The sequence below is a fragment of the Cheilinus undulatus genome, linkage group 5, assembly GCF_018320785.1.
Source record: "Cheilinus undulatus linkage group 5, ASM1832078v1, whole genome shotgun sequence".
Lineage (NCBI taxonomy): Eukaryota > Metazoa > Chordata > Actinopteri > Labriformes > Labridae > Cheilinus > Cheilinus undulatus.
The window spans coordinates 9,120,142-9,143,013 of record NC_054869.1 but is presented as its reverse complement, the minus strand read 5'-3'; the positions used below and the strand labels follow the sequence as shown (position 1 = coordinate 9,143,013).

Sequence of the window (22,872 nt, the reverse complement as noted above, 5' to 3'; positions counted from 1 at the left end):
GGACCCGCGTCTGGCTGACACAATGCCTGAGCAGAAATACTGTCTGCCACATGGAAACCTAGAAATTACTCTAGAAATATTCAAACATTCAATAAATGACCACAACCCATTATGACGGATGAATAGTGCAATTTTATGATGAATACAATCACATCTCCCAAAACAAATGTTATAACATAGGAATGAATTAATCCCAGTCTTGTAAAATAAAAAGCAGATACAGCAAGGTGCATAGAGCGCAGGTGCCCCAGCAATGTTGTGACATAATACCAAACATTACAGAGGAAGGTTGTTTGGAAGATACATTATACACAGTATTGTAATATATTCTTGGTTATTTTCCACAATAAGCAATTTCCTTAAAATATAACTCATCCCTTTGGAAAATTATAAGCTTACAGTGGTGTTAAAAAGTTTTTGTGTGGGAATGATGAGCACCTACACTTTAACTGCAGAAAGCCAATGTACCATCCAATGACCCCTCTACTGTCTGCTTTGATTTATGGTTTTTGAGCTGATATTCTTTGTTACACTATTTAACAATTATGATTAATTTACAATCATACAAAAAGGAAGTGTATTCATATATTAAACTCTGAAAACAATTAATTTTTCCCCTTAACCATGAAACAGCCATAAAACAAGTAGAACATATGATTCAGGGGTAGTCTTTTTTTTTTGTAAATACAGTTATGTACCAAATGTAACAGAAATGAAAACACTGGATTGCACCTGCTGTTAGAAGAAGAAATATTTCTGCTTCATCTCACAACTCTCTTTCTCTCTCTGTCAGTAAAGTCTTTATCATGTATTGTGCAATGTTAGTTGATGTGACTAACGTATTTTACAATAAACCATTCTTCAGTAAGGATTTGCACACATTTACAATATTAAATTTTACATCTTGCACACACCCCAAGCAGAAATATACCCATTCAAACCAACGTACAGTAAAGTACTCAAGAACGCTTAAGGCTTTTTTTCTTTTTTTTTTTTGCTTCAAATGACTGCAGTCCATGCTAAACAGAATACCTCCATACATAACTGAGATTATTGATTTTAGAGTTTAGGAACCTTGGGCGATATGGTTACCATGAATCTAAGAAACACTGCATTTAACAAGAGGCCATATAAATAAACAACAACAACTATGCATGACTTTTAACTTCATGAAAATGAGTGATGCCTCATCATTGACTTCTAAGAAACCATTAACGTCAAGTTAAATCATGGACTTCACTCGTTCACAGGCACAACAATATGGAAGAACAGTTAAGAGCCAGTTTTTAAAGACTTGTCATTTGTTTCCATCACCAAAAACACATTTTCTTTAAAAATAATGTCAGTCGAGCAGCATCAAAGCAGCTGATTTTATACTGGGGGGGATGATGATGACTGAATACCTTATGTAAGGAAAACCGCTGACTCAACAGGGAAAACTGGCCCAGTAGACAAGCTGAATCACTACACAGTATTTGTGTCTAAGATGACAAAACTGTATCTGGGGGAGATTCTCTGGGGGAAGCTGTCAGATAAGTTTTAATCCCTCAAGTCTAAATAAATAAATGTGAAAATAGCATAACAAATGTATAAAACAACCATCAAACGAGGAGGAAAGAATAAAGCTATGGTATATAAAGTATTACTCTGCAAAGCACTTCTGTGCTGATGGGAGAATGCCAAATGTTGGCAGCAATTGTTAAGAAAAGAGAAAGGGAATAAGGGGCTTAAAAGTGCCTTTGTGGATAAAACTCCACTCTCCCTCAATTGGCCTGAGAAAAGTTCTTGTTATGATTGCTGTTGTTCGGCTTCATTGTTATTTTCCACCACCATGTTATTCAGTGGCGTTGGTGATTTGGAGATGTTGTTTTCGATTCCCAGTTGAGCCAGTCCCTCCTCTGTGTTTGTCCATGAGCTCATTGACTCATGTACTGTTACTGTGTGCTCCTCCATCTGCCTTTGGAGGCTGTCCATCTCTTCCCTGAGAATAAAAAAAACATGTATCATGCAGTGTTCATTTCAGCAATTAAGATATGACAAAAACTGTTTATCCATGGGAAAGACAAGACGAAGACTAGCTTAAATTAGATTTTGGACAATATATCTCTGTTGGAAAGTCAATTTAGTTTTCACTTTAGTCTAAGAAAGACTTAAATGTTAGTGCAGGAGTGTTCAACACTCAAAATCCAAGGTATAGCGTTTCACATTCATATGAATTTTACAAAATGGCTGATCAAATTAGCATTTTTTAAAATTCGAAGTTATGACTTAAACGCTGTGAGTTTTTATCAACTGAAACTGGACTATAATGTTATTGAGTATTCGTCTACTAAATCTAGTCTAAAACTATAGAAGAAAATGACAAAAATGTGGGGCACAGATGGACTAGCAGTTAGGTCGTGCCCCCAGGTGGCTCAGATTCAAGTTTAGCCTGTGGATCCTTTCCCACATCTCTCCCAAACTTCTTCACCAGTTTCCAACTCTATCCACTGTCCTTGTCTCTAAAAAGAATGGCATAAAAAGCCCCAAAATATATCTTAGAAAAAAAAAACTAAAATGTGACTAACCTCAAAGACATTTTATTTTAAGACTAGGATTAAAATATCTGTCAGATTTCAGTTAAAATGTAGTTAGAATCTGCTTACTTGAGCTGCCGTAGACAGTTATGCAGGTTGTTGAGGGGCTCCTTGTTGACTGACGTCGATGGTTTCAGCAACTCATCCAACAGGGAGGCAGGCACTGGGCAGTCTGGGATCTTAACTGGTGTCACTGGGTTGGATGGGTTCCCCTCACTCTTCAGCTCCATTCGCTGCTGCTTTAACAAACCAAGAACCATCATTGCAGGGATTAATTTAGTCATTTATTTCCAGCAGGCACTTGTCACTTGGCACTGAACTAAGGAGATTGGCCTTTAAAATCTTTTAAAGGACAGGGTGTCTGCTTTGTCAGCATTAGTCATAGAAATAAGCGGTTACATCCCAGCTGTGCAAAACACAGCCACTGCTGTTCAATTGTTATGTTACAGTTACAGGCATACAGCACATCCAGTTATGTAAGTGATTTAAACACTACGACAGTATTTTCACTAATATATATTTTTCTGAGTTCTTGGAAGCCTTCATGAAAGGACAATTAATGAGTGACTCCACAGTACAGAGTTAATGAGTAATCTAAGGTTAAAGGCAAATAATAGCTCATTAGATCTACTAGCTTAAATGACAATGATTAGATTCTAATGGCTGTAAATGACCACAAGTATAAAGTGACTGTACTTGAATTTCAAAGTGGAAGGCTGGGTAAAACAGTAAAAGAACCAAAAGACATAACTTGTGACAGGAAAAACATCTGTGTCTTACCTTCCTTATACGGTTTTGTTTCAGGTCTTGTTTGAGCTGCTGGTTTTGCAGCAGAACCGTCTTCATGCTGTTTCTCAGCTCACCAACTTTGGCCTGCAGCATAAACTTGTCCTTCCTGGTGCTGCTCAGCTCCTCCTGCACCGACTCCAGCTCCACCTTTATATTCTGAGACACAAAATGATCTGTGTTACTCATATTCTGCGTGCAAAGTGGAAGGTAGTAATCATGAGATAAAAACTTTACAACAGTAACTCAAGCTTTCACTTCATGCTTTATCGACTGTTTACTTTAGTTACAAAATATTCTATGTTATGTATATGCAAGTTTAATCTCCTTTTTACATCTAGTAAATCAGAAAGTAATATGTAATGGCATGGTGTTTATACTTTATTACAAAGTGAATACGTGCCTGCAGAGCTCTGTGCAGGTTGTCGAGCTCCCTGTGCTGACACTGTTCCATCATCTCCACCTGCTGCTTCTGAGCCTCGATCTCTCTCTGCTTCTGCTCCACCTCCCACTTCAGATCTTCCACCTGATCACACAATCAATGTTAGACACCAGTGTCACCAATGTGGTAAGTAAATCTAAATATATCATAAAGACCCAATGACAACCAGTATGTTAAAAAATATATTAACTGGGACTTTTATTAAAAAACAAATGTAAATATGTTAGTCCAACTGAAAGTGTACAAAGGCAAATTTCTTAATGTTGGACTAAAGCAACCGCATAGATGAAAAGTTTGAAGGTTTACAACTCAATTAGTCCAAACTAATGACCCAGATGTTGAACAGCAACAAGTGCCTAAGCTAGAACCAAAATGTTTTAGACAACTCAGGAGACACAGTTCATGTTGTGTTGTAGGTATGAAATGTTCAGAGCTGTAAAGCAGTTTGCCATTTTCTTGGCATCTTGTCAACAACTTGACTGTCATCTGTTTAAGTGACATAAGAAAAACAAGGAGAGGATCCAACAGCTACAAGCTGAAAGGTGCAAATCATCACCTAATGTTGGAGAGTCAGACATATATTGTGAATTAATAAGTTCTCTCCAGGTGCTTTTAGGTTGTTTTTCAGATGACTTCACATCAAGTGATGTTTTGTGCAGCACTTTGGAAATGTTCAGTTTATAAAATATGCTATATAAATAAAGTGGATTGGATTGGATAGCAAAGAACTCTGGATGGGGTGCAGGAAGTAATTCCTGCACAGAATGCTTTCAAAATGGCAAGGTTTTGCGCTGTTTACAACTGTGCTAACTGTTCAAACTGAAATAAACAATCTTGAGCTGTCTTTGCGTGTCACAAAAGCAGCGACACATAAAAGCAAAAGAGTTTAAAGCTTACAGAGAAATGGTAGCAGACATTGATTAAAAGTTTCCACCGAGCAGCCCAGTTTGGTTCAGTACAGTATGGCACGTTTTGGCACAATGAACCCTGATCTTCCTTGTGATTCTAGAGCCAATGTAAGCCAGCTTTGGTTGTTGCAATGGGAAATCCATCTCTTTTTATTAATCCGGATCATTTGGCTCAGCTCAGCAGTAAAAACTGGTCTTTTGGCTCCAAAATGGCTCTTAATTTGGTATCAGTTTGGCTTTTTAAATGAGTATGAAATAACCACAAAAATAGAAGAAAGGAAACCAGTTCTAAGTTCCTGTGGTTTATATAAAACAATTGTAATAATTGCTACCATCATTACTTGGTTGCTTACCCCACAAGGTTTAATTGCTTCATAGTATATCATTGTTTCAATTAAAACCATGTTTATGACAAAACAGGGGAGGAAAGCTGTTAAAGAGGTGCAGTTAGTCTCTTGGGTCAGCACAAGACTTTTAGCTCCCTCCATCTGGCTAGACATGTTGTGGAAGGTCTGCAGGACTGTTATTTGTGATATTGATCACCCTCAGACAAGGTAAATCAACTAACCTGTGGGAAAAATAGCTTTTTTGTAAAGTGAATGTATGTCGAAATATTCTGATGATATTTACAGTGTGTTGGTCCAGTTACAGCGTCAGTGTACTAACTTTCTTCCATTCCCATTAATCCTAACTGGTGTCCTTCACTTCCTGCCCCCTCATCTGACATCTGCACATCGCCGGGATCATGTGACTTAACACAACTGATATACTGGGACAATTACAGTAATCCAATTTAATGGACTGAGGTATAACCATGACTTAACTGTGCATGTAAATGTAGTGAATGATAGAACAGTACATGCTTACCTTCATGTATAGATTTATCCATATGAGGTAAAACAAATCACCTGCTGAACCTTACTTAGTTGTGTCTATCATATCTGATCTGACCATTAGCTTTGTATCACTGATGTACAACTCTCACTCAGGATATTTACCTCTTGGTTAGTGAGTGGCTGTTTGGCCAGTTCCTCATCTAGCTGTTTCTGGAGTATCTGGAGCTGTGAATGGGCATCAGCCAGCTCCTCTTGGAACCTTGAAACCTCCTGAGCATGCTGCTCATCCTGAGCTCTGCAGAGCATATTCAGTTGTAAGTAGGAAGATCACCACTAATATGAGCTTTTCAGAAAAATATTACATCACAGAAGTGGCAGTGTACTCCAAACAGGTAAATGCACATACTGTAGTTTGCTGGATTCTCTCTGCAGAGCTTTGACCAGGTCCTCTTTGGCCTGCAGGTCCTTTTTGATCTCTGTCAGCTCCAGCATGGCTGCTCTGTAGTGTCGCCTGTTGTGAGCTGCTTCAGCCTTTGCTGCTGCCACCTAAGGGACACATGGTATAATTACAACTCTGGAAACCTTAAGAGAGAAAAGCTACAGGACTTACTGCACAAAAGATGTACGTAGCAAGTCAGCTTTTCACCTCTTGTATTCTAAGTGGCTTTGTCCTTTGGCAAGCAAGTTGTTTAAGAATGAATACTCAAATATTTATTCAAATCCCAGAATCTGGGATGATTTGAAAGGCAAAACAGAAATAATGACAGCATATCACACCCTGATGTACAGCTGAGAGCTCCTACCTGTTCTTTGAGGTCCTTGACTTTGGCTTTCTCTTTTTCCAATGCTAGCTGCAGCGTTTGTACCACCTGCTTCATTTGCTGGTCCTCCTCCTCTTTCCGTTTTAGAACGGCTTGAACCTGAGAAAAAAGATGAATGGTTAAAATTACTTCATAAGGAAGTACGTTTTCATCAATGACTTGTTTACATTTTTGCATAAGTATTACTTTCCAATTAGTGCACAGGGAAAACCTATCACATTTAATAAATGCAAACTCATCTCTCACCTGTAAGTTGAGCTGGACAAGATCTGCTTCTCTCTTAGCCAAAGCTGTCTCCAAAATGTTGGAATGCTCCTTCAGTGTATTGTGGGACTGTGCCAGCCCTGCTAATTTCCCCTTTTCATGTTCCAGCTCAAGTGCTAGCTTCTTGTTGGCATCTTCTAATTTTCTAATCCTCTTCTTGAAGCACCGGGACTCTTGAAGCTGTGAAGTCAATCCAAGTCATGAACTCAAAATAGCATAGAGAGTTTATAAAGGTGTAAAAATGCTGCTCACACAGTCTCATTAGGTGAGAAAGTTAGACATTAAAAATAACTTCTCTATTAAGCACACAATCAGTTGTCACAAGATTATGATTGTTCACCTCATCCTCGAGCTCCAGGACCTTCTCCTGATACTCTTCCAGCTCTGTGGAGGTGAGGGTGATCACTTCCTGCAGCTCTTTCTCCAGCATGGTCTTGCTCTTGGTTACAACCTGTAGCTCAGCCTGAAGAACATTAATCTTCTCCTGGATGAAAAATAAAATAACTCATAGTAACATTTCTCCATCAAGTTGCAGATGCATTTTTCAGAACTACCTAGTGACAAATAACTTCATTATAAAGATAAATAAAGAAAGGATAAGCATTGTTTAAGGGCATTTCTATATTTTCAAAATACTGCTCTTGGTGCTGTGAATAAAACCAAAGAAATTAATTTTAAACAACTATTGCTCCTACATCAGAAAAAGGGAAATCACAATATGGTTTAATGCATAAAAGTACTTCTCCAGAAATATAAACACATCGTCAAGCACGTCACAATGTGCACCTCCTCAAAAATGTAACGTGTTGCAACGATGCAGACCACAAGCCCTGTAGAAATACACTTCCTCATCTGTGTCTCTCCGTGACCAAACGGGTGAAAAAGATTCTTATCTCTACTGCCTCAGTTGATTCAGCTTATTCCATCTCTGATGTCTCATCTCTTTTCTCTTTGTAATAACTGCAGTTTCATCAACTGTTGCTTACAGTCACATGCTTAGTTTTAGGCATATAGGATGCTAAGGATTCATCACAGACCTGATGTACCACAACCAGGTCAGGAGAGGGTGGCCAGAGCCAAGCTGGACACATGTTGACACACATGTGTCACTTGGCAGCCAAGGTTAAGCTTTTGTTAGGGCCTTTTCACCCCTGGTAATACTCCGGAGAGCACCAGCGGTTTTCGGGACATCCACAGCATGACCAGGGGCTCGTGGCAACCTTACTACCATGTGTACTTACTCGGCACATCCACCCCTTCCTCAACCCTAAAGGTGTGGACTTTGTTGTGTTTTTTCAACAGATTCTTTTTCCAAGCCCCTGGTAATTTGCAAAGACATCCAGAGAACGACCCAGGTTGTGTCAATCCTCCTCTCTGTCTGATGGCACATTACTCACCACATCTATGCCTCACTTCAGTCTCAATTTTTGGCCCAAACATGACTAAAAGTTCTGCACAGTATGGTATATCTGCTCCAACTCCAACATGAAACAGTTTAAGTTGCCAGTACACTATGAAGTAGGTAATGGGGCAGTGAGACCAGAAACTGGCAAAGAATACACACTGATGACTGGTGTTAAGACAGAGCATTGCAGACACACCAATGAACAAGTATGCAGTGCTCACAACAGCATAGGTCACAATGGTGTAGCTATGGCTTAGATTCAGCACAGAAGTACTTTCTTGACCCTTTACTCAGAATAATTTTCTTTAACTAACAATCTACCTGAAACAAACTCCATGTTGGATTTCAAGGTTCTTATAAACCCTGGCAGGTGTATACAGTACCTGTAAGGCCTGGCTGTTTCCCCCATCAGACACCTGGGCCTTGAGTTTGACGAGCTCTGCCTCTGCTGTCTCCTTGTCAGTCAGGGCCTCTTGGAGCCTCCTGCTCAGAATGCCCACGGCGTTTTCATAGGCTTTGTGTTTGGCCTTCATTTCCTTCTGAGCAGTGGTCAGATCTGTCCCCAGCCGCTTCATGCGCACCTTCTGCTCAGAGATGGCTCTGTTTAATGAGAGTTCAGAAAGCTCAGCATGCATACATATAAAATCTAGATAGAGATGCATGGAGTTAAAATCTGTGGAAGCCTGTTTGATTGTACAAATAACACAAACAAGGTGGTATGTATTAGATGGATGTACTTTTCTAACAGCATGTAGCGACTTACATATCTATGAGAAAGGATTTGTATGATCAGTGCACTCTATTTGAATTTATAAATAGCACTTGACAACAGAGATGTTCATTGCGGTCCAAATCATTAATGTGGGAATCATTTAAGCTCCAATGATCTTTGCAGCACATGACTCACTTTTTGGCTTCCCCTTCCATCTGCTCCACCTGTTTCCTCAGGCTTTCATTCTCCTCCGTTACTGCTGCTAGCTGGCTCTGATCAAACTGTAGAGACTGCATATGGATTTAAATTTAAATCATTCAATGACATAAACTTGACCAGGGAAAAAAATTGTCAATAAAAAATACTCATTATTACCTGGATCTGAGTTTCTAGATGATCCCTTTCTTTCTGGATTGCTTGCAGATGGGACTCCATGTTGCTCATCTGTTCCTGGACTCTCACCACCTCCTTTTGCAACCGGGCCTGTTCCAACTCTGCCTTCTGCTTCTCTCCCTCAACGCCCAGCAGCTCCTGCTTCAAGTCCTTCACCTCAGCCAGCAGACGCTTTTTGGTGGACTTTAGCTCATTGATCAACTGATCTTTGGAGCTGGCGTCCCTCCGGTATGCTTCCACCATAACCTATAAAGTGAAAAAAGTCTTAGTAATACAGGGATAATTTTCCTCTTTAATGAGAGTGAACAGTCTGGCTCCTTTCAGTCTTTAATGACAGAGGGAGAAAGATTTCCCCAAAATGATAGAAGAGAAAGGATTGAAACAGGCTTCTCCCCAAGACTGTGTCATCTCTAGGCTTGACTGAGACATCTCTCATAATGTATTGGAATAATTAAAAAGACAGAACAGAAAAGCCTTGTTTGTTCCGAACAGAACCATCTATAAAACTTATTACACAGAAAGTTAAGTTGGAAAAATGTTACAGGAAGGTGCCAAAGAAAAGCTAAGAAGCTAATTTAATTTTGCTGATGCAAAGCTCTGCATTTTCCAAATATGGCTTAATTGTTTACAAAACTTAAATCTATTTACATCTCTACAAGAGGGGCCATCGCATGTCATGTTGAGCATAAACATAAACATTAAGAGACAACTTTAAATGCTAAATATCTGGCAGAAAATAAGGGTACAATGGTTATTTGTATTAAAATAAAACCTAAAAAACAGTGCTTGTTTCTCAGTATCCTGTGCACTTTTCACTTCATTTTTAAGATAATCTGAAGTACCTCAGACATGACTGACTTTCAGTTTATCTCATTCATATTAATGCAGAAAAAAATGACCAATTATTTAGTTATCAAAGCAGCCAGATGTTCTTATTTACCACCAGAGGAACACTAGTTCTGCTTGAGTAATGAAAGCAGCCCCGCCTTCAACTAAAAGAAAAAGATGAATGTTAAGGAGTGAGTGAAGGGTCTACAAAAAGTCTTTTACAAATCTGAAAACAGTTCACAAACTGTCATCTTGTCAATGAACTCCACCCTCTTTATGACAGCCTGTCAATGTCAAATTAGCAGCATCCATTATTGCTAAATTCTCACAGGCGTGGCAACAAGCACTCTTCTGAGATGACAATCATATGTCCCTACAATACACCCTCAAATGTCAGCGTCAGCCTGAGCCAGCTGGTAAACTGCTTACATGTTTAAATGTGTACAGATGTCAATACAGTCCTAGCTTTTGTTAACTGTACACAATAGGGGAAGGCTGTGCATGACCTCACAGCAATAGTGATGGCTTTACCTTTTGTTGTTGGAACTGCTCCTTCAGTTTCTGAGCTTGTTTCTTCAGAGAAGTATTCTCCTGTTGAAGGGTTTCAATCTGCAACAGATTAAAGCAATTTCATCATTTAGTACATTGTGGAAAAAAACATAAAAACATAAATACGTTACTTATATTGTGTATAGATTCTTGATTTTATTACATGCAAACTGATCATGGCTTAAAATCTTTCTGGAACACACATTCATCATCAAAAATAGAAAGATACAACTTCTTGGAAAAAAAAACATCTAACCAGCTAAATTATTATTTACATGTTCTAAGGGAAATGCTGCCATCATGGCTACGAAAAATATTCTAGCATTATTTGCCTGATCATTGACTCTCTTTTAGGGATGCTTAAATTTAAAAAAATAATTGCAAAATATTTTGCTAAGCAATTCCTCATTTTGGTTATTTTCCAAGCAATGTCAATGAATTATTTGTTTTAGCTTCCTCGAAATGGATTTTCTTAATTCTGTCTTTAAAAATTGAAAGTCTGTTTTTAGGAATTGCTTGGTTGACTAAAGGGAGAAACTGCGAAAGACACTTCAGTCTCAACATGGACACAGCATTTTTCTAAAATAGGCACTATCATTAGCTCTAGTCTCTATAAAAGTAATGGAAATATTTCATATAGCAGCCACATGGAATGCTAGTATCTGTTCTGATATGAAAGGTAATGGTTTATTTTGCTTCTTTATTCCAGTGGTGTTTTAATTAATTTTTTCACCTCCTACGTGTCTCATACCTGGCTGGTTTTGACCTGGACTTCCTGTCTGAGCTGATCCAACACATCTGAAGCCACCAGAACATCCTCTCCCAGCCGTTCTGCTCCTTCATCAAGTTGGCTCTTGTCAGCCCGGGCTGCCTGCAGCGCTACTTCCAGGACAATCTTCTCATTTTGGAGGAACTGGATGTTGTCATCCTTGGCACTGCCTTCTGTCTGCAGTTCTGCTAGCTGGGCTTCAAGCTCCAGGTACCGGGCCTCCAGCTGGTTGATGGACTGTTCTTTGGTCTGCAGGTTCTCCTGAGTGGTTGTCAGCTGGCGCATCAGCTCCAGATGCTCTTTCTGAAGTGACTGCAGCTGCAAGTCCTTCTGGGAAAGAGTCAACTTTACCTAAGTAGGGTAGAGAGCAGAAGGCAGTTAAGGGCAGGTAACAACCAGATTTTATTCAGATTATTCAAGGTTTAAAACATTAAGTTTTTAAATATAGCATGACTACCTGCTCTAGTTCTCTTTCCAGGGTGCTGGCAGTATTGGCCAGTTTTATTAAGCGTTCTCGCTCCTCCTCAAACTCCTCCAGTTTGTGCTGCAGATCATCTTCAACCATGGTCTTGGCATCCTGGATCTGCTTGTAAGCAGCTTCCTGAGTCAGCATATCCGCCTAAATCACAGACAGTAAACGATTTTAATCAGTAAGGAAAGACTGATATTGCGGTTGACCAACACTTGAAAAAATGGATGTCCAACAAGAACAGCCTGGTAAATCTTAAGTCCCTTATTGTCTCATATAATTTAGGTTTGGTTGGGGTGGACACATAAAAACTTGTGTTAACAAATACATAAGATGTTGGAGAGTGTACCTCGATGCTCTGCAGCTGCACAGCAATCCGCTCTTTGTCTTTGATGGAGCGGTGCTGTGTCTCAGTCAGCTGGTGGGAAAGAGTCACATTTTCCAGTTTTAAATGTTCAAGGACACCGATCTGAGTCATCTGCCCAGCCTACGAGGGAGAAAACAGAACAACAAAACAAATATGTCAAGTCAACTCTGCTCATGTCTAAAAGAAGTGAACTGTCGATGAACCATGTTAGCATGAATCTTACCTGCATGTTGGCCATTTCACTTTGCAGTCTTACTCTTGCCTCCTGAGCCAGAGCTAGCTGCTGCTGGTACCACTGTCTGACCTGCTGCAATGAATCAATTTCAGCCTGAGAGGTCTTCAACCTGCTCTGCAGGGTGCTGCGCTCTAGCTGGACTTGCTGAAGCTGATTCTGTAGACCTCCCATCTGCAGACGCAACTCCTGAACTGCAAAGGTGAGAGACCAAAACATCTGATTTAATAAAGAGTGTGGAAGGGAAAGTTACCAGGTTGTTTTCTAACACCATATTTGGTGGCTCAGTAATTCAGAGCATGATGAGAAATGCTGGTTGTGTCTAACAGTCAACTACTTTTTTGATGCCATATAATTTAAACAGCAGTATTTTTACTTTTAATAATACAGAAAGTACCACTCATGAATGAAAAAACAGATATGCAATCAAATCTTCAACCCAAAGCTGCTAGGAGCAAAGAGAGACGGATAATGCGCAGTGATGCACAATCAAATAGTTTTTTAGTTTATCAGTATAAGGGGCAATATGCGAAATGGCATTTGTCTCATGAAGAGAAAATATGCTTTGTGCCAGATTAAGCTTACTAGAGTGAGATAGAAAGTGCCAGTAAGTGACAAACAAAGCAGCAAACTGAAAAAAGTGGATATGCTATCTTCTCACAGCAGTTAAACTGTAAAAATCTAAGTTACAAGCCAGCACTTTAACAAAGACATAAGGGAAGGGGCAGGATCTTGTCTAATAGATGGAGAAGACGTACTTCTTTCTGCCCGCTGTCTTTGCTATGCCATCTATCACAGCACCAAGCTGTTTAATTAACCAGTCTGTAGTTTTTCGAAAAGATGTACACATTAATGTTTGCATCTGTTGCAGACAGATAGAGAGCACAGGACAGAGACAGCGATGTCTCCTGGTCCCTAAAAGTTTTTCTTTACAACTCAACCTGCAGACTTTTGACACACCTTCACACCTCTGCACAAACATCGGCACTCATAAAATGTTCAAAATAAGAAAGACAAGAAATTACAGACAGAAGATCATTTTGGTTGCTGTGGTATTGAAACAAGTATCAATATTAGGGGTGAGTATTGGCAAGAACCTCACGATACGATACGCATCACAATGCTTGGGTCATGATGCGATAGTATCACGATCTATCAGGATATGATATTGTGATATATTGCGATATTCTACACAGTTAACTAAGAAAAATATAGAGATGATGTATATGTAAATCACACAATACGTTGGTGGTGTTCCTGCTATATTTCCCGACAGCAAGACAGAACTTGTAAACGGCATTTCCTTTTTCTAACTCGCTGTTTGTGATCCCCGTTTTAACTTTGAAGCCAAAATGCTTCCAAACGTCTGCTTTGAATTGTGCAGGTGTTATTTTGTCAGCCATGTTCGCTCCTTTCACCTATGCACTCTGACAGCTTCTACAGGAAATGCTACAGCGACATACAGCAGAGTAGCTCTTTGGCGCCATCTACCGCAGTGGAGGTGCAGAAGTCGTATTTTACTAACAACTCGGCTAAAATATGAATTTTTTATTTTTTACAAAAAAATCAATATTAAGAGTTGAAGTATTGATATCGTATTGGATGTCCAAGTATCGCGATATTTTTTCACAGCTCTAATCAATATTGTTTGAGTTTTGCAAGTCTAATATCGAAATTCATACTTCTGTTATCATGACAACTCCATGGCCCAGGCCCCAATCCCTTACCTGTATTGTCTCTGGATGTTACAGTGTTTTGCATCTCCTCCACCTTCCCCATCAGTCTATTGTATTGGTCTTCAGCCACCTTTAGGTCATTGCTTAATGAAGCTAGGCTGGCATTCTTGCTCTCTAGGCTGCCCTGGAGTTCTACCATGGCCTTTTCTAGTTGGCTGCAGTTCTGCCGTAGGTTGCCAACCTCCGCACTGAGGACGCTCTGCTTCTCCTGGCTGACCTGAGCCTCCTCCTTCTTAGCCTGCAGCTGAGCGTTCACTGCAGCCAGCTGAGCCTGGAGCTCTGTCTTCTCCTTGAGAGCCTGGAGAATAGAACACTGTTGTAAGTACTTGAGCCCTATTATTCTTGGTGTTTAACATGGACTTATCATGACAGTTTACCCAGGTAAGCTAATAGTCATGAAGCTCAATGTAACTTTTCAGATGCCAAGACTCCCATCTTGGCGTTTATTAGTAACATCAGATTAATTTACAGGAAAGCTTGAACAATGTACATATTATATTTCTATTTAAATCCAACTGCAACTTGTAAGAACCTTAAAGGAACAAGAAAGGGTACTAGGTACAACTATAATCAACAGATGAACATGATAACAAGAAAAAAATATATAAAACTATATCAACAGGTCAAGGAAAGCCTTCAGGGCAACTCAATTTGTTCGAAATAAAGGCCAACCCTAGGAAAAAAATCCTATAAAAGGAGCCAAAGAAATATTATATTAATTATGTGTACAACAACATAGTCCAATGTTCCTAACCTCTTTTCCCCAGAGCCCCTATCTAAGAAAACTTGAACAACCTTGTCTTACCAAAAAAACGTATAAAGCATTTAGTAAGTGTTTAATCATGGTTTTAGTTTGTAATGGATTATCTAATTATTGACAAGGCTTTGCTTTTGCTTCAAGGGATCCTGGACCTCAGGTTGAGAACCAATGGCTTACTCAACAGAACAGCAAAAGATAGTATATAAAATGCATTTAAGCATCGTGAAAAATACACTTCAGTAGTGCTGAGCAATATCATGTCTTACAGGATAACACCACTCTAAATGTTTACACAATACAAAAGTTTGATATTGCTACATTAATGAGGATTGTTAATGTGATGAAAATGATTGTTTTTTGAAATAGAAAGAGACATTTAATTGTCTTATGTGCTAGCAAGAACATGATCACAGGTGCTGAAATGAGCATAGGGAGATGCTGGAGTGGAGCACAAATGTCAGGCAGGAATGACAGGAGATGTTTAAACAGGGATAGCTGGAGCACAGCGATGTGGGAGAAAACAACTGGGAAACAATGTGATATATCATGCAAATAGTAAACGACAATTATGTTCCACTAAATACAGTCTTGAGGGCCAGATGTGGCTCTGGGGCCACAGCCCAGCTTTTTAACTCTGTGCTAATTTAATGAGGTTTAGTCAAAAGACTGCATTTTTTTAACTTTGTATTTTTTGTTCACTCCTACAGAAAAAGTAATTGAATTATTGGAAACACAAAGATGGGGATTATTTAAGTCGACAGGAAATCTTACCTGGTTGGCCTCAGATGACAAAGATTCGAGCTGACCCTCCAGTCTCATCTTCTCTTTCAACACCTGCAGCATCTCATCATGGCCCATCACTGAACTCTCCAGAGAAACACTGAAACAAATGTCACCAACATTAGACAACCTATCAGCAGATAAACTGAATATTCTTATAATTATTGTAAAAAAAAATAATTTCTTTCAATTCAATCCAAAAGTTTGTATTTGTCAAGAAAAGCAACTCTCACTGGGCTATTTCAAAGGTACATTGTCTTAAGATTACAAGACCGCAGTTTCAGAGTCTAGAATTATCCAGGCTAGTGTTTGTGGTGACAAATACCTGCTAGAGAAGCTATCCCTGCGACTCCGAGGCTCCGCTGTCCCCTCCCTCTCCTGCTCCAGCTCCAGCAGCTGCTGTTCCTCACTGGCTGCCTGCAGCACCTCCTGCAGGGAGGGGAACTGACCCATGGCATCAGGAGCAATCTCCCTCCCCTCCACTGTGTAGGGTCCTCTTTGTCTTTCCACTGCAGCAGAGAGCATGCCATATGTCCCTCTGGTAGACACGCTGCTGTAAGACGAGCTGTCACTGTCATTGCCATCGTTCCCCGGTCTTGTTCCTGATTCACTGCCGTCAATTTCTGACACGTTGTCTCCGACCTGAAGCGAAACCCCCAGCTGTGCCTCAGTCTCATAGGTGCTGCTTTCAGACATCACACTGACCTCAGATAGAGTGGAGACTGAGCTCATGGTAGACTGGAGGGAGCTCATCGTGGTGTCTGCAGTTCGTACCCCGCCACCACCCCCTCCACTTCCACCATCACTCTCAGGAGACTTGTAATCAGCCAACGAGTGGATCTTACTTGGGCGAGGTGATCTGGACTTTCTCTCCTTTGGAGGGGGAATTCCCAAGCTTCCAAGTTTGGGACCGCGTGGGACGCTTGTCCTCAGGAAGGAATACTCCTTGGTCATGGCAACAGTGCTGGCTCTGGGCAGAGCTTCAGGATGAAGCATGAGCTCTGGATCCAGGGTGCTGAATGGCCTGTTTTTAGGGGTGCTGCGGTGAGACTAGAAACAGAAACAAAGACATACACTTTGGTACTGGCATCCTCACAACTCTCAAAAAAACTAATTCATAGATAGTGGAAAACACTGGCTAAACCTGAATGCATTTTTGAACATTTCTCCTGATAAGAAAGGTTTGCCCTCTGCCCCTTTTAAGATGCCCATCCTCTGGTCTTTATTCTACTAAAAATTATCTTCTCTGTTCACTCACCCTCTCCTTATGTCTCTGCACTCTGTACTGCTTGAGTTGCTCCTCCAGACGCCGACGAGCCTCCAGGCGAATCTTCTCCTCATTCTCCATCTCCAGTGATGGCTTCTGGTTGGCTGAAAGGAAAGTATGTGAAGACATAAAGGTGAAAATCTCTCTCATCAAATACTACACAACAACACCTCTTTATGTACAGTTAGGTCTTATTTTTCTCTAATTTACCACCACAATGGATATGGAAAAAACAATCAAGGTGAGACTGATGTGTAGACATTCAGCTTTAATTTAAGGGGTTTCATAAAAAATGGCATTTACCTTTTAGAAACAACATTCATATTCAGAGCACTTCCATTATCATTTGGAGAAACTACCATTATTAAAAACTTAAGTGCAGTTTTTAATATTTGGATGATTACTGCGAGAAATCTAGAGCCCCTGAACATCACCAAATTCTCTGTTTCCTCCCTAGAGATGCTTTACCAGGCCTTTACTGCAGTTGCCTTCAGTTCCTGCTTGTGTGTGGGGGTCTTCCCACTTTCAGTTTTGTTTTCAGTGACTGAAAAGCATGCTCTGTTGGGTTGAGATAAGATGACTGACTGGGCAGTTGAAGAATAATTCATTTGTTTGCTTTCAAAAACTCTCTGGTTGCTTTCACAGAATGTTTTGGGTCATTATATGCCTGCACTGTAAAGCGCTGTCCTATCAGTTTTGCAGCTTTTGTCTGAATATGAGTAGAAGTATAGCCCTGTACACTTAAGAATTCATCTTGCTAGGTTTGCCAGCAGTCACATCATCAAAAAACAGCAGAGAGCCTGTTCCACTGGCAGCCATACATGCCCATGCTACAACATTGCCTCCACCTCATAGTACACTTTGAATCATGAGCTGTTCTTTTCTTTGTCACTTTCCTCTGCTCATCATTCAGATTCAAGCTTATCCTTGTTTCATCCGTCCAAAAATTCTGATTCCAGACCTGGGGAAGCTTTATCAGAATTTTTCTGATGAAGACTAATCTGGTCTTCCTTTTCCTAAATATAACCAGTGTGCACCTTGGTGTAGCACCTCTGTATTTACATTCATAAAGGTGCCTCTACCACCTCTAGAGTTTTCTTGATTTGTGTAGGTGTTGTGAAAGTTTTCTTCATCAAGGAGAGGATTCTGTGATCATCCACTATAGTTGTCCTCTGATGTTTCCAGAACTGATGTTACGGAGCCTGTCAGTGCATTCTTTCTTTATAAGAATGAACAAAATTTTTAATTTGGTATCTACTTAAGCTTTCACTCTCTCGATCATAGATTTGGTTTATCAGAATAACTATGCCCCCTCTAGCGTGTCTTGATACCTCATTGGACTTCATATTGCAGTGAAACAGCTTCAGAACATAGTTCAACTCTTGAAACCATTTCCACACCTTTTATCATTTTTTTTTCATTGTCCCAATGTAATGAGGGAAGAGACCACACCAGGCCATGAAATTCTTGTAGGTTAACTTTCCAAATACTTTCTCCCCCTTATAATGCAAGTACGGGTAAACGGCTGTAAATCCTTTAACGTTAAATGCCATATTTTTGTGTAACCCCTCAAATTAAAGCTGAAAGTCTACAGTTACGTCACATCTTCACTGTTTTATTTGAGATCCACAGCTATGGTAAACAGATGTAAAATAATTTTCAAAAATGTGTCGCTGCTCAAATTCTTAGGGACTTAACTATATATAAGAACAGTGAACCAAGTTACTTGTTTATGGCCAATCAATTAATTTCATGGCAAGAAACTTGATTTCTCACAGTAGCACATGGGTTCCCTATGTTGTATACTTTTTGCTTGTTTCACTCACATGTGAAACTCTTTACGTTATAACCGCAACAGTGATGCAATGATTCTATAAGGCTTTTTATTATGTACTTAACAGAAGCACATTTGGTTTGGCATGTTCCATCAAAAAATATCTAAGCTAAGAATTTAATTATAGTTGTGCAAACATTTTCTGTGGGAGGTAAATTACGAAAACAAATAAATCACTAGTTTGTGTGAAACCTACAAACATTTCATTTTTGAGTTTTAGAAAGACAACCATGCCTGACTTTAGAAAAAAGACCCCAAAATCACATGCAAGAGCAGTTAGTTCCAAAACTCAGCCATTAGTCCAAAGTTTGCTCCAAATGAAGCACCCACACCAATCTCTAATCAAAAAACCAATATGCATATGTGTTGCAGAGAAGAAGCTAAGACCGCCTCCTCTGTTTAAACAAAACACAAACAAGGGGGTTAAAAAAGGATGATTAATGAGGCTAATAAAGCAAAACATCCCACAGAAAAAATAGGTTAAAAATTACAGGTGGGGGTAGAGGGGAAATTCACTCCACATACTGTACGTTTATGCTTACACAATTCAGTCTCCTGCATAGGTATACTGAGTCTGAGTGACTGCAATGAATCACCCGTGTGAACCGTGACCTCAGCACTAGCCCCCTCAGATCTCTCTAGCATCATGGGTGGATAAGAAGCCACACCTGGGGAGGGCTCTTGGGTCTGGGAGTTGACAGGGGAGCTGGTGCTCTGAGGAGGGGCTGTTGGAGACAGGGACCCATTGATATGAGTTTTCCCCTCGGCACCAAAGCTCTCTGCCGGTCCGTCTCCATTTGGCATCACATCTGAACTGACGGGACCTGAAAGGAAAGGGGGTGAGATGAGGTGAGGAATGTAACAATTAGTCATGATAACTTCTTGAGAGCTAGACTGCATGAAAGTTATTCCACTGGTCCTGCTGGCTGGGCAACTTTGTTACACTACAATGGTTTAATAGAAAAATGTAACTGCAGACTTTTAAGTAGCACATGGCTAATGAAGCATCACTTTAGCTGCTTTTTCCCTATCAGGAAGCACAGTCAGGGCTCAGCCTGGGAGGAAATCACATTGAAAGGCCCTATCTTTTGTCTGTGTCAGCTTCAACTCCTGGGGGAAAAGGCCAAAATAAAATAAAACAAAAAAATATTATATAGTATAGTATAAGCTGGAAGTGATAGGACTCTTTTGTATGAGCCATTCTGTCAGGACTGTTAAGTCTGAGATTGTTCACTGGTTTGGTATGGGAAGAGCCTAGATAGCAAAAGGTGGTGTCACATGCTGTAAATCTGTGAAAATTTAAGAATTCCACTGGCAGCTGAATCAAAATCAGACTGTGGTTTTCTTATTTTTCTTATGTTTGTCTATCAGATATGATTAAAGCACAGTGAGTAAACCACACAGTTTTCTGCCATCCTGAATACTGCCATCATTATTTTGTGTACATATGTTTATTCTAAAAAAACAAGATGCCATGAAATGGGTTATCATTGAATGCTACAAAATAACTAGTGGTGGGCTCTTTGACTTTTGCACAATACTGCATATTTTTGGATGCCAACATTTCATTTAGAAAATTTTATTGTGCCTTATTTTCCAAAAGCTGCTTCTCTTTAACCATAAGAGTGCAGTGTCTGCCTCCAAATGACTAATTACAATTCACTTCAGCAATTTAACACATTAGTTCAAAGAGCCATATAACATGGAGCGGTAAAAAGCCTCAGGCTTTTAAATAACCACTAAAACAGGTCATGCATGGCAGGATACAAGTGCTAGATAAAAGGGATACCAGCTATATTCCTGCAGGGAAAATAACTGCAGATTAGAGAGCTGAATTTGAAATCAACTAATTACAGGACATGAGAAGTCATTGTAGCATACAGAATATTACAAAGTGGAACAAAAAACTGCCTTAGTTATGAGTTTAGTGAAGTGAATTCACCAAACTCACCAGGGTGACATCAATCAGCATCTGCCATCATATATTAACACAGAAAGATAATGAAAATACTATCTCTGTGCGAAACACAAGACAAAAAATTGTTTTACATTGAAGCATTACAAAAAACACATATCTACATCTAAATGTTCCATGGTAACCCACTGCACACACCCTTTATACTCTTTTAAAACCTTCTCATTTTGATAATGCTGACAAATCATGTTTTCTAACATAAGCAAAGTAATTAAAAATGTTTCACTGCTTAAATACCTATGGACCTAAAAGCAGTGAGCTTATGACCCTTATTGTTACTTGTAAACACTTAATCAATCAGTTCTAATTTCATTTGGAGTTCATTATATAAACTGGGCGGCAAGAAATTTGATTCTGCAAGTGGCACAAGGGTTCCCCATTTTATATACTTTCTATTTGTTTTTTGTTCACTCAAACTCTTTAACTCATGACTTAGTTATACTTTCTTACAGCAGCAGGCTTTAAAAGATGGAGGCTTTATGCATAACTTTGCATCTACAAATACATGCTAATGTCAGAAAATGTGATTTTGACTAATGAATCATGAGTATGTATCATTAAATAAAACACTCTACCAAGTTTTATTCCCCCCTTAGAACAGGTGGCAGCATCATAGCATTTGTACTCACCATTTGGTATATTCCCATTTGAGTTTTGTGCATTCTCCGGCCCTTGTGGTTTCAACAGTGTTTCCCCTTCACCAGCATGGGCGTCAGCATCTTTGGATTTTATAGCACTATCTTCTTGATGGGCATTAGCCTCCGTTTGAATTGCTTCTGCTTCATTAATATCCATCTCCATTAAAAGCCTGAACAGTCACAATGGAAAAAAGCACTTCTCACAAAGCCATCTTCATTGGAGGCAGGTCAGTTTGGATCATGCCAGTGTCCAGAGTACTGAAAAGAGAAGAAATTAAGTTTATACCAAAGAGGAAATGGTAGCATGTCAATAGTGATCTTTTCTAGACAGCAGTAATGTTATGTAACAACGCAGCGGAGTTTAATTTAAACACAAGTCCAGGGATAACAAGCAGGGTCTGTAGCTAAGTCGATCCTGACCTGTTAAATATAGATTCACTTGCACCTTGTACTTTTCTTTACACGGAGAAGAGGATACAACGCCTCTAATAAAAACATCACGGGACGAATCTGACAGCTCCATGTTTTTCTTTGTTCCTGTTCTGTATGTTTTAAAGATCATAAGACATGCCGACGAAGTATTGGCTGGCATTAAGATGCAAGCCATTACGGGTTACACTTTAACTTGATTAAGATGCGAGGATTAGCCGTGTTCTTGTGAGTGGTGCAGCTGCTGCATTGGCTACGTTTGTAATCTGCAATAGTATTTCAAACATAATTGCCGTGCATACAAATCATTGATGTGCAAGACTCGCCAAGAGGCTGGAAACATAACAGACATATTTGAGGAAGAATCTGGCACAAGGTTTTCTTTCTATACAGGCGTAAGGCGTGAGAACATCAGGTTTAGAGTGCAATTGCAGGATGTTATTAAAAACTATGTTGTTTAAATATGGGCTGCTCTTGGTCATTTTAACTCTAAATGACAACCTTTGACTCTCCGGATGAATCACTAGCCTGAAAGGAGCTGAACTGCTTCGCCAAATTAGCCTATGCACAGCACGGGTTAACCCTGTTTTCATTGAGTCATCACTTCAAAAGACACAACAAAGAGTGATTAATTGACGTTAATGCAAATGCTCTTGTGCCCCTCTCTTAATGACTGTGTTTAGTCTAACTATAAAGGCTTATGTCAAGGAGGGTATTCTTAACGGTAGGTGGCTAAAACTAGCTCGCCATGCTAACGAGACAGCTAGCGAACGTTAGATATGTTTACGACGGGACCTGTCAAGCTAAAGTGGCTAACTCGCTAGCTCAAACCGCAAACGCCAGTAAAGATCAGTGAATTCTAAAAGATTTTATAGAAATAAACGAATTAGTTACTACCGCATGAGTACGTTACAAACCCCGTGTTTAGTTTATACAATGACAGTTTCTGTAAAGGATAAAAAGAACAATATATGCTCACCTCTTTGCGAGCTTCGCCTTTCACTACGTGGCTGTTTGGTGTCCGTCCCTTTTCTGTCCGACTAGAAACAGCGGGCGCAAACACATCTGGGAGAACAATACAGCTTGTCAGACAGGG

At 39.7% G+C, this 22,872-nt stretch overlaps 1 protein-coding gene across 3 annotated transcripts; it reads right to left on the bottom strand.

The window, feature by feature from the left end:
* Positions 1-119: 119 nt before the first annotated feature.
* golga3 (golgin A3) lies at positions 120-22,821 on the bottom strand. 3 transcript variants are annotated; one of them, XM_041787576.1, is made up of 24 exons: positions 22,756-22,821; positions 21,339-21,605; positions 19,277-19,558; positions 16,892-17,004; positions 15,959-16,683; positions 15,625-15,733; positions 14,085-14,391; positions 12,349-12,551; positions 12,108-12,245; positions 11,747-11,908; positions 11,272-11,640; positions 10,503-10,580; positions 9,126-9,389; positions 8,946-9,040; positions 8,422-8,638; positions 6,974-7,117; positions 6,616-6,813; positions 6,352-6,468; positions 5,955-6,094; positions 5,711-5,843; positions 3,766-3,888; positions 3,357-3,521; positions 2,646-2,815; positions 120-1,981 (listed from the first exon to the last, which is right to left on the bottom strand). In XM_041787576.1, exons 2-24 carry the CDS (start codon positions 21,508-21,510, stop codon positions 1,789-1,791), a joined length of 4,617 nt encoding a protein of 1,538 aa, XP_041643510.1. In that variant the 5' UTR covers positions 21,511-21,605; positions 22,756-22,821; the 3' UTR covers positions 120-1,788. The 3 variants fall into 3 exon arrangements, with proteins under 3 accessions (XP_041643510.1, XP_041643511.1, XP_041643512.1); XM_041787577.1 differs by having other exon boundaries at positions 2,646-2,812; XM_041787578.1 differs by having other exon boundaries at positions 19,403-19,558.
* Positions 22,822-22,872: the final 51 nt, after the last annotated feature.

Excerpts from the sequence above, each read along its gene's own strand:
- golga3 (XM_041787576.1), bottom strand. The coding sequence starts at position 21,510 with ATGGAGATGGATATTAATGAAGCAGAAGCAATTCAAACGGAGGCTAAT. Across the intron at positions 9,390-10,502 it reads AGCAGTTCCAACAACAAAAG|GTTATGGTGGAAGCATACCG; the intron begins GTAAAGCCATCA and ends TTCACTTTATAG. Across the intron at positions 3,889-5,710 it reads AGCCACTCACTAACCAAGAG|GTGGAAGATCTGAAGTGGGA; the intron begins GTAAATATCCTG and ends TTGTGTGATCAG.